Source organism: Antedon bifida, chromosome 1, assembly GCF_963402885.1.
Source record: "Antedon bifida chromosome 1, ecAntBifi1.1, whole genome shotgun sequence".
NCBI classification, from domain to species: domain Eukaryota; kingdom Metazoa; phylum Echinodermata; class Crinoidea; order Comatulida; family Antedonidae; genus Antedon; species Antedon bifida.
Genome location: NC_136226.1, coordinates 23,652,068 through 23,664,444, shown reverse-complemented (window position 1 = coordinate 23,664,444; position 12,377 = coordinate 23,652,068). Strand labels below are relative to the sequence as shown.

Genomic DNA, 12,377 nt, shown 5'->3' with positions numbered 1-12,377 from the left:
CGAATCTAGTCAGAAATGAAGTGTAACCTTTATGTAGATTGTGTTATATTCATCAAATGTTTAATAAAGTTTGGCAATTCCGTCTAAAGTAAGCGATAAATGGTAGCTGATGGCTCTGATTAAGAGGATTATAGCATGTGTAGAAATAATTTCATGAATAAAAAGTTATAACTAAAACGTTGACAATAGAGGGCGAGAAACATAATTCCTAGGGAAGAATTCGTCGCAGCAGATTGGGGATTTGGAAGAGGAAAGTGTGATGCGTATAAGCTGACATTTTAAGTAAGATATGATTTTACATTCAATTATTAAGCCTAATATATTTTTTTTCAGATGGTATTTTTCTTAAATCTATCCTTTTAATCCGGATTCACCGTAACTTGGTTTTCGTTTGTTTACCTATTATAATATTATTTACTGTACATTTTTACTCGTTAATTTTTTTAGATTTCAGATTCATAATTAATATACATAACAATATATTCAGTATTTTTATAGGTTATAAGGGTGAGAGAAAACATGCAATTAAATACATATTTAATACCAAAATAAATATAAATTATTATTTTTTAATTGAATTTATCTATGCTAAAAATGCAATTATAAGAAAATAATATATATGATTATTTCTTTTATTTATATATGCCTTTTAAATAGTAATACATAAATAGAATCTATCTACAAAGAAAATAACAGAGAGCTATACGAACAATGTTATTATTTTGACAGAAACTTTCTTTCAATATTTATTTACATCTTATGTTAGGTTAATAAACACCTGAGTATTTTCTTTCACGTATTATTTGTTTCCATGGAAACTGTAAAAAAAGAACTTTTCTCAATTGTGATTTTGTTTTAAATAAAGATCTGATCTGAATTATTTTTTATCTGATAATTATTCTTGGTTATACAAAAATATATCTATAATGATCGGGAATAAATCGCAATCGATTTAATGAATGTTAAATGTTCTTAGTAAACAATCTTCTAGAAAGAGGACACCTCTAATTCGTATTTGATTGTCCTAATGACACGAATTACGTCACAGTTGTTTGCGCGGAATAAAGTTTGTGTACACAACCAAAAAACCTCAGTATACAACAAGCACTAGTTCCGACAACACGGTGAAGAGAAGTCATCTCCTTACTTAGTTTTTCTGTGCTTAGTATCTTTCTAAAATATTAATAAAAAATATTTATTTTAAGTTAATAGTATTATATTTACTATATATTTATCATACAATTACGAATTATGCCTATCTTATTTTGTGGTGTAACAATACGATTGCCTAAGTGTCTACGAAGAAATAACAAAGGTAAGAATACGATGATTTCAAATCGAAAAGCAGACAATAGACTTTGTAGATTCCAAGTGAAGTAATAAACATGAATGTATTAAACTTCGACATGAAGTTATAAAGTAACATTTTTAATATTAAAGTAAAAATAATTCAAATGAATAATATTTTGTAATTTTTTAGAACAAAAAATAATAAGTAAATAAAAGATAGTAGGCCTACCTTGGCTTAAGCCTAGTAGTAATAGTAGTAGTAGTTTTATAACAAGTTTATATTATAAATGAAATTGTTTATTTAATTTAATAGGCCTAATTAATTATTTCGGAATGTATAAATAAAATATATTTTTATAAGGGATTTTCAATGATTTACTTGGAATTATTATAACAAGACTTTAGGCTCCTAGGGAAGGGATTGTGTTGATATGTAACTATAGAGATTTAAATCTGCCTAGTTACGTACGCGTATAATGTGTATAATGCTGTGCGCGCTTGCGCAGTTAACATGGATGATGATCATTGTTACGCTTGGTTTGCTTTGTCGACATAGCGCCCTCAATTATTTGTCTCCTCCAGTTGCGCACCTCTCTCTGACGTCACTTGTCAAAGTTTCAATGCAATTGATGCATGTCGGTGGTGGTGTTGGTTTTTAGTCGCGTGCAACGCGACTCTACAGCTCACTATGTCGGTGGGTTTGGTCGGTTGGTCGGTCGGTAAACACTAACTTGTATATGGCCTAGTTTTGATATCAGTTTCATCTAGCTAAGTCAATTTATTACAGTATATTCTATATGGCCAGGAATCGATGTGGATATATGTTTTTACGGTGCGCAATCAAAAATTACGCGGTCTACGCACGATTTAACGAAATCACGTTTGTCATCATAGCTTCACAACAAGCATGAATCACAATTAAATAAAATTTGGTACTCATGTCAGGTCATATTTCATCATATGGCAATACAATTACGTGCGTAGCGCATATAACGCATGCGTACGCGCGCTTAAAATTGTCAAAATTTATTTTCAATGAGTACGTTTCAGGCAATTTTAAGCGTTTAAAAAATTGCCATGAGTGCGCAGATTTTTACAGGCGCACTGCGCGTTAAACCTTTTTGCCCGATTTCTGTTTTACAACCTTTTTTTAATAATATCATCAAGAATCTCCATGTAGGGCTTTCTCCTTCCAGCCCTTGGTTTTCTCCTCTTGCCACCTCTTCTGATAATCTATAATAAGAGTTCCTTTTTCATCTAACACCTTCTCCTTTAAAGCAAATTGCAGCATCCACTGTAGTATTTACTCTACTCTACAGCTCACTATGTCGGTCGGATGGTTGGTCGGTCGGTTGGTCGGTCGGTTGGTCGGTCGGTAAACACTAACTCAAATTTGAGCGCGACTGCAGCCATATGGCTGATTGGCGGAATAACTTGCAGCCAATGATGATCGACGTAAATACACACGCGTCACACACACTCTCCCCACCACCAGAGAGTCGTCCACGTGACCTGTGTGTGTATACGTACGTACGTACGGCGGCGATAGGCCTATTTGACATTATGACATATTCATAATCAATGTAATTTATATATTATAGTTTTGCCGTTGCCGAAGAAAGATGGTGATTATGAATCAGTACAACAGGTATTGGCTGCTCGAGCAACTGAAGAAAAACGAAGACTGGATGTGAGTTTACACGCACTTAATATATTTATTTTTAGCTAGGACCTTAATTAGGTAGGCCTAGGTGTAGTGTAGGCCTAGGAAAGGATGTGGATGGGCCGGGGAACAGACGATCGGGACCACGGACGACCGGGCCCAAGACGATCGGGCCCAGAAAAGGTGGTCCCGATCGTCTTCAGCGTTGGGCCCGATCGTCATACCAGTTGGGCCCGATCGTCCAGTGTTTTCAGAACCACGTTGGGCCCGATCGTCTTACCAGTTGGTCCCGATCGTCTTAGCGTTGGGCCCTGTAACGCCAAATGAAGTGACATTGCCAAATGAGGTGCGCGTGGTCTGTATCGCACAAGGCTAGGTCACTTAATTTGGCAGCACGTTTCTGGCGAGCTAATCGTGTTATTAAATATTGATATTATTTATTTCCAAATAAACACAAACTGAAAATGATTAACCTGAGTATTTCTAACCTAATAATCTTCATTCATTGTATGAAATTAAACCATTATAACTGAAACATACGACGAAAATTTACGATTTTAGTGTAAAAAACGAAAGGTACTGCCATCGAAAAATAATAGAAAACTCGACATGCATGATGGGAAGCCTACCGACCCCTTTCTAAGCAACTGGAAAAGAAGACTACTCGTTTTAGCGCCAAAGGGAAGTGTCTGAAGTCACGTCTGCATGTTATGCGGACATGGTCTGCGACAATTTGCTTTAGTGCTAAAACGTTGATTGTTTGAGTTATGGGACGCCATTTCTGCATTATTTCCTAGTAATATTTTGATTTGACGTTCCTTTCGTCGGTACATTATTCCCGTTACTATTTTGTTCGTTTTTATGAATTTCTATGTTTATGTTTTCAAATTAAAATGATTATTCGTTGAATATGAATGTATCCCGTTATTCTATTGATTATATTGTATATATTTTTTTGTTTAACATTGCTTAACTATACAGTTTCCTATCCTTTTAGTTTCATTTTTAATCAATTCCGTTTTTTTTAAATGTATAATGTTATTTATGTTTTTTATTTATAAGTTCTTTAAGAATATGAGTTACATGATCACATTTATTTCACTTATTATACCTACAGTATAACACTATATTTACTTTGATGTCTGAAACATTAAAACATAAATTCGGAATAATGGCGAACCTAAGTCGCAAATTGTTAGATATTTGAATTTCATCATCTCATTTGTTACACGTGTGTGTGTGACCTATAATAAATAAATAAGGGATGGCAGGCTACAGGTAGGCCTCTTCGAGGGGAAATTCATCAAATTGTTTCATCAAAACAATAACTCATAAGGTTGGAAACATTTAGAACATAAATAGATAATGAAACCAAATTTTGAGATATTGCGTTGTTCTCTTTTGTTATCAATCTTTTCATGTCACGTACCGTAATAGAAGGTAACAGTTGAACATGCATATCACAATAAATAAATAATGGTAATTAACTAATTAATTCACCAATCCTAATGTCATTTTCATCAAGTTTTAACAATCTTTGATGTCGGAAACATTCCCAATAATAGAGACTAATTTTGCAATATGTTAGATATTTTATTCAGCTGGTACTTTTTACCTTGATATCGGGAACATTTGAACATAAATTCGCAATAATGGATCATAATTGTGCAATGAAGTCGTGTCATCTTGTTCATATGATGTGGGAAAAAACTTTGGATGAGATATGGGGTGAGCGAAATTCTAAGCAAGCTAAATACCTGATACTTATTTTGAGGTTGGAAAAAAGCACGTGAATTCGCAAATAATTGAACCTAATTTTGCAATGAAGTCGTCATCTCATTTGTTCATATCGATGTGAGAAAATGTTTGGACGGGAATGTGGTGAGCGAAATTCTAAGCAAGCTAAATACATGAGTTATTTTAAGGTTGGGAACACAACGTGAATTCGCAAACAATTGAACGTAATTTTGCAATAAAGTCGTTTGTTCAGATCATATTACAATGTGGGAAAAAAGTTTGGATGGGAATGGGGCGTTGAGCGAAATTCTAAGCAAGTATTACTTCGAAGTCGGGGGAACAACCTTAAATTCGCAATAATGCAATGGAACCTAATTTTGTTTGTTCATACGATGTTGGAAACACGTTTGGAGGGGTGGACGAAATTCTAGGAAGCTAAATACAGTTAGTTATAACACTAATTATTCTGAGGTCGGGAATATTAGAATTTATACTTAAATGGAACCTAATTTTGCAATGGAGATTGCATGCGTTATTTTCATCTCGGTTGTTCGTTCCATCAATTATACGTCGTACATAATGTGGAACATGCATGCACTGTTATACTTTGTGGGGTGATGAGAGTGGGATGCTACTGTAATCAAGTTAATATATTATTTATTGACATACAGTAATTTAATTAGCTATATCGATGGAATAGTAGATTAGGCCTATATTTACACATTTGCAGCCTTCACTATTTATAGAATAAATCAGCATTAAATAAGCCAGTGGGTAAATTTTTATGGAATTCATTTAAAAGCAATATGCTATATAACATTGAATCACGGTGAAACATATAACAATAAAGAAACAAGTATAGAAAAATGGGTAGCTTTAAGAAATACTATTATGCTAATATAATTTCTAATTTGCTACGATTATCAGAAAAGGAATTCACTGTGATACGAGTTACAGGTGGCACTGATCTGATTTTATTTCCTGTCATCTTGTATATAAATTACATTGTATAATCCGGGTTGTAAAATGAAAACAAACAAATGAAAATCTCACAAATTCTTTATGTGTAAAATATTTTAAAACGAGATATAGATGGTAATGATGATCATTGTCAAGTGTATAGAAAAATATGAACATTAATGAAATAGGATGTAATACGGAATTGATAAATGTAAAAATGTTACTGATGAATTGTAACGACATTGGGAATTAACAAATGTGTTAAATAATATGTTTGCGCCACAAAAGAGAGAAAAAAAGCTATCGATGGAATGGTGGGTACGAAATCCATGATAATTTAGCTACTTAGCTGAAATAAATTCGACGGGAACCTGATTTCACAAGAGGACCTCTTATATGAGTTTGTGAGGACTCCGTTTATAGAGGACATCTTAATATCTGTTCTAAAAACTCCTTAATATCAGTTCCAGAATTAACCTTAATATCAGTTCTTTTCTAATGAAGAATCTGGGCAATTTACAATCAAGCAACAACACCACATAATTCTACGTGAATTCTACTGTACGTGAACTAGCCTGATTACGGTATATAGGCCTACAGTATTAGCTTCAGAATAAATTACGACGCATTCTACAGATATTAAAAAAAATGAAAATATTAAATTGGCTTCGTCGAAATGTTGTACCTTGATAGACAGACCCCCAAGCACAGGTAAATCCTCAGATTCTGCTTGATCACAGACAATCTGCACTGCAGCACAACTAAAAAGCAATAAAAAGATTTTGGCACACAAGGCGTATCATATAATTTGCGGACCATGACCGAAGCACTTCCGCTTCGATCTATTCGACGAAAATCAAAAAAGGATAACTATTTTCTGCTTTATATTTAATTTAATGTAATGGTGATCTAATAACAGGCGTAACAACACATAATACATATTGTAGTTTAATACTGGCTTAAATACAATTGTTTTATATAAACTGTATTTAAAACTAGAATTTAATTCGTCACTTTGACGAATTATAGGTGATCATTTTTATCATTTTACTGAAATTAATTTTTTTTAAACATGCACGTACGTTAACATACGATCGGAAAATGTTGATGTATGCCATCCTATTATATGCTTATAGTGCTGAGTTGTGCCTATATGCCATATACAATATGTACAGTATATACTGTATATCTATATACAGTGTAGCATAGGTGAAATTACGGGACACACATGTTCTAATTTTTTGGCATGATGACGTTATCAAACTAAACTTTAAGATGACAATTTCGAAAGATAATTAATTGAGCAAAAAAACATAAGATTTGGAAAAAAAATTGGCACGTAGAAGCGCTGTGCGCGCTCTTTGAATTGTGTATAACTTTGACGAAAAATATGAAAAAACTACTTTTTCACTTCAACTGGCCATATGTTAACGTCACAACATCCGATAGGCTTAATTTTTATATGAATTAATATCTACATTTCATCAGCTTTCATAATAAATTATAATCATCAAGGTAACCTTCAATTCTGAAGAGCTGTAAGATATTCAAATTTACTGCGAAGGTGAAATTACACGGCCTACGTTATTCAAGTTTTTACGCGTGATGACGTCATTAAAATGAAGATAGTGTCAACTCATGATAAAGATAATTAATTAAGCAAGCACATACTGAAAGTTGTGCGAAATTCGAGCACACATAACCAAGATGCGCTCTGTTGAATGTGATAATCTACACAAAAAGATAACAAATCCTAATTTTTAAATTCAAGTGGCCATTTGATGACGTCAAAACATTTTGTACGTAAAATGTGTACATGAATTCATATCTACAACTCAATGGCTTCCAGAATAAGTTAAAAAAATCGGGGGTCATCTTGCATTCTGAAGAATTATTTTCATTTTAAAAAAGACCTATTTTTCACCATTTTCAGAACTTTTGTAAAATTAATGTGCGCATTTTGTCATTTTTAACGTGCTCGTATAGCGTTATTTTAAGTCGGAACTGACTCAAATTTGGTGAATGTACTAAGGATGGTGAGTAGAATGAGATTTGTAAAAAAAATTCATGTTTTTTACGCTTTTTAAGTATCGCGCGCGCAAAAACGCATTTTTGCGCAGTAATTTTTTGAAACACGCAAATGGCCTAATTCATGCTCTAAATTGATCAAAACTTAATTTTGAGCGTTTTAAATTTTTAACGCGCGATATCACGCGCATGAACCTACGTGCGCGTGCGTTTTTATTTGCTAATATTTTTACCCTTGATCTGAAGTTTACGTGTAGTGAATTTCATTAATATGTGATAATGAATTATGGAGATATGATTGATAATGTGATTTCGCAAAATGGCGTATAAATGTCGTCACGGATGAGTGATCACGCTGGAAAGCTTATTAGGATTAAGTTATATTATTTGAAAGATATTCTGAAATTTTTGTAATCATTGACATTAAACTTTTTGAGATAATTGTTACACAAAATAGTGTACAGAAACAATAAAAAGAAAAAAAAAAAAAATAATAAAAATAATAATAAAGATTTTATACAATAACAATAGGTGATCATTTTATTCTAAATGATCACCTAAAAATGACAATAGAACTTCATTTTGCAATAGTACCTAATTTGGCGCCTTAGACGCCAAATTAAGTGCGGTACCTCATTTGGCAGCGGTACCTCATTTGGCGTGACAGGCCCGATAGTCGTTTGTGTTTAGGCCTATATAAAATAATGTGCCACATTTCATCATTTTTAATTCCTAGTGCTAGTGTCAACGTGCTTTTCTTGCGTAATTAATAATAATAATAATTTAATAATAGTCTGTTTTTATATAGCGCATATAAGCAGGCTCTCAATGCGCTTTACATAAACAATAAAAGGTTAGGCCTAATTAGATTTTTTTCTGATTTTATCATAATTTTCCCCTAATTAACACTACTGGTTTTAAGAATTTCTTACCAATACTCTCGATTTATGAATAAATGTGATTGATTTTGATTGTTATTATTATGTTGTTTGTATTCGCGTATTTATTTTTTTTTTTATTTTCCGAGAATATTTTGGGCCCGATCGTCTTGGTTTTTGGGCCCGATCGTCTGGGCCCGATCGTCTCTGGGCCCGATCGTCTTTCACCCTTGATGGGCCCGATCGTCTCACGATTTGGGCCCGATCGTCTTGAAGTGGCCCCGATCGTCTGGGCCCGATCGTCCGTGGTCCCGATCGTCTGATAACCGATGGGCCTCTCAGTCTAGCCTAGTCTATCTACTAGCCTACTACTACTAGTAGGCCTAGAAGTAGTACACTAGGCCTAGTCTATTTACTAGCCTACTACTATTAGCGTAAACCACGCCTACCACAGGTAGGTAGGCTAGCTAGGGTAGTGTAGCTAGGTAGTTGGCTACCCTCAAGGCGCGCCTAGTCCTAGCTAGCCTAGACTAAATAGAATAGGCCCCACATGGCTAACTGTAGTGTAGGCATCTAAAGTACTACTATCTAGTAGTAGGCCTAGCTGAGGGTAGGCCTAGCTAGCCTAGGAAAGAAAGAGCCTATGCCTAGAATAATATTCAAATGCTAGGCCTACCTTACCTTTAGTAACAATAAAGAGGTACCGAGTTAAAACTTGTAAGGGTTGCCTCTTCTCTTACTTTAGTGTTATGTGTCTGTCAAACTTTGATTTAACTTTTTTTGACTCATTCATTCCATTTCTTCTTACAGAAGATGTTTGGAGTTCCTCACGGTAACATTGACACTTTTGCTCGTCTCACCACTGCATCAGGTAAATTATATTTATTTTATCGTTATACTATACTATACTAATACCCTTCTAAACTACTAGCTAGTTAAGTCTAAGATAATATTTTTTTGTTTGTATTGATTAATAACTAGAATAACTATGATATTTAAAGACAAAAAACTGTAACAAAACTAATTATTTCAACACACAGTATATATTCTATTTTTATTATTATCACAGTACCTAACTGTACAGCAACCAAGGACATGTCAGCAAAACCAAAACGTCTTGGTAGCAGAGAAAAGGGTGCCATCATTATCTCTCCAATCAACACATCGACTCATACAGCAATTAAACCAGCCGAACATATTCCAGCAGGTTGGTAGAACATTATATGCGGTATTTATAATGTGTCTAACGTTTAAAAATCTCTAAGGAGTTGGCCACTGTGACTAGAGCGAAGGGATCACAGGGTGGGTGGGGATTCATCTGTCCAATACAAACATATCTGATCTCTAACTTGTAATCTTTTTTGTTTTGTCTTCAGGTGGATATGAATCTGTCCAGCAAGTATTGGCTGCACGAGCTGCTGAAGAACATAAACAAAAACTGGATGTGAGTTTATTTTAGTTAGCTTTACCTTATTAATTATCACTTTAATAATGCCAAACAGGTTTTAAAAAATATTATTTTCTAGCAAAAAAAAATATACCATATAAAATATACTGTATTTTCCATATTAAGAATAATTATTTTATCATTTAAAATGCATCTTTTACAGAAAATGTTTGGCGTTGCACATGATAACATTGACTCTTTCGCTGGTCTCACCTCTGCATCAGGTAATTGTTATTGCCTAGTATTGGACCCCTAGTATGCATTTTGTGATGGCTTACAATAAACTAACTAAAAAAGATATGATGAATGATCAAGTTAATTTAGGATCGTGGATACAGTAATTATAAACATCTAAATTAACCATTCTTGGCTAAGTTAATATTATTTTGTTTGATGTTAATTATTACAGTACCTAACTGCACAAAAACCAACAAAAATGACACGTTTGCAAAACCAAAACGTCTTGGTAGTTGTAAGAACGTAGTTACTGTCAGAGAAAATGGTGCCATCATCATCCCTCCAGACAACTCAGCACTTGACACAACAGATAAACCAGCCAATGATGATGTCATGCCACAATGCAATGCAATTGCAGCGGATCTAATCTCTCAGGTAGATGCCCTTACTTCAAAAATAGCAATGGAAGCGGACACTGGAGTTGCAACACTCACTGAAAAAACACCAGATGTTGACATCCTCACTCCAGAATGCAACGACGTTGATGCAGATTCATTGGAATCAGAGATTGAAAAACTGGCATCAATTCATGTTGAGAATACACTAGCCAACATTCTAGCAACACCTAATGAGGAAGTAAACATCATTCTTGGTCTGTATGGTAAGGCACATTTTTTAACATTTTGTTTTACTTTTTAAACTAGAAATTACCCTGAAAGTAATCAATGAGCATGCAAGCCTAGTCAAACAACAACACGTTGACCTAGTCCAGAATGATTCATTCATTAAATGCATTATAAAAAGGCCTTAATAATTACCATATATTTTAATCAATCAATTGTAATTTCAGGAAATGAACAGTTGAAAAATGTAGAACCGGTAAAAGAAGTACCAGTGGAAGGAGAAGTAAATGAGTCAGACAAAGTAGAAGATGTAGAAAAAGTAGCATAAAGAGAAGTAGAGGAAGCAGTAGTAGAATATGTAGAGAACGTAATAGAAAAGGCAGTAGTAGCTGCAGAAGTTCTAGAAAGAGAAATAAAAGAAGGGGCAGTGGCAGAAGCTGAATAATCCCATTCATAAACTGAATAGACACAATTACAAAAAAAAAACACCTCAAAACATTAGTTATGGAATCATGTTTAAAATGCAGTCTACCTCATTATTGATTAACTTTTTAACGGATATTAATTTTCTGGATGTATTTCAACTTGGATATAATAAAACAAGCTTATATTTTTAATATCAAACAGTTTAATTTCATTTTTTTTGTCTTTATAGGTTATCTCAATTTAATATATGAATAATAATAATGATAATAATACTATAAGATAAATGGCCAACTGAGTACAAAGCAAACATTAGGAGGAGGAAGGTATGGGAAGTGCAGGTTAGAGGAACTTGGTTCCGCGCATGATTAATTGTGTATTCTAATTTTAGAATGTTTTTAACACATCAGTAATACAAAACCATCTTTGCTTGCAAAAATGTGTTTCTAAAATTGCAGCACACTAAGTCCTATGTACGTCCACAACTATGTTTAAGCCCACACCTGGCCTGATAAACGACCCACACATGAGCTTAAAATTTAGTAAAGCTCTGTCTACACTATCAAACGTTATGTGACAAAAAAAATATGATGTGCCCATATATGGACATGACGATGTCATATCAGTACCATATGTGGACATATCACTACCATATTTGGGCACATCACACTTGTTTTGTCAAACTAGTTTGATAGTGTAGACAGAGTTTAAAAGAAGATGCTCATTCTATTTATCGGGTTACCTTTTCCAACTTAACATTCACCACTACAAATTATTCGTTTGTATGGTGTTAGAGAAAGAATTTGATACTAAAAATAATCGCATGAAATGCATAAAATGAATTACAAGCGAGAAATATTGCCGTTTTAGTTCTGCTTTCGATGACACCTCGGCGGCTCAGATGCTGTCTTCAACTGCAAAGAAACGTATAGTGTGAATGATTTTACATTGTTTTGAAAACACAGAATTCGGTATCTTATCCAGGTTGACCGGTTGTTTCAATCTGCCAGTAAATAGGCCTACTCTGTTTCCACTTACAGTTCATCTTACCGTTTTTACGATCTCAAACGTACAACTTTCTGATGTCTGATGCTGGATTATACGAGTGCCGATATGGTTACAATACTGCTAAACTAACAGTCCTCCAGCCA

The 12,377-nt window shown here is 33.9% G+C and overlaps 1 protein-coding gene across 1 annotated transcript; it reads left to right on the top strand.

Annotated features, from left to right (window-relative positions):
* The first annotated feature begins 1,251 nt into the window (after positions 1-1,251).
* Positions 1,252-11,421, top strand: LOC144835457 (uncharacterized). Its single transcript, XM_078690541.1, has 8 exons — positions 1,252-1,315; positions 2,892-2,980; positions 9,367-9,427; positions 9,626-9,763; positions 9,933-10,000; positions 10,167-10,227; positions 10,413-10,841; positions 11,031-11,421. Exons 1-8 carry the CDS (start codon positions 1,252-1,254, stop codon positions 11,129-11,131), a joined length of 1,011 nt encoding a protein of 336 aa, XP_078546667.1. The 3' UTR covers positions 11,132-11,421.
* Positions 11,422-12,377: the final 956 nt, after the last annotated feature.

What these genes read in the sequence shown, in the direction of transcription:
- LOC144835457 (XM_078690541.1), top strand. Translation starts at nt 1,252, where the DNA reads ATGCCTATCTTATTTTGTGGTGTAACAATACGATTGCCTAAGTGTCTA. An exon ending in TCTACGAAGAAATAACAAAG is followed by an intron (nt 1,316 to 2,891) that starts GTAAGAATACGA and finishes TATATATTATAG; the next exon opens with TTTTGCCGTTGCCGAAGAAA. An exon ending in AAGAAAAACGAAGACTGGAT is followed by an intron (nt 2,981 to 9,366) that starts GTGAGTTTACAC and finishes TTCTTCTTACAG; the next exon opens with AAGATGTTTGGAGTTCCTCA.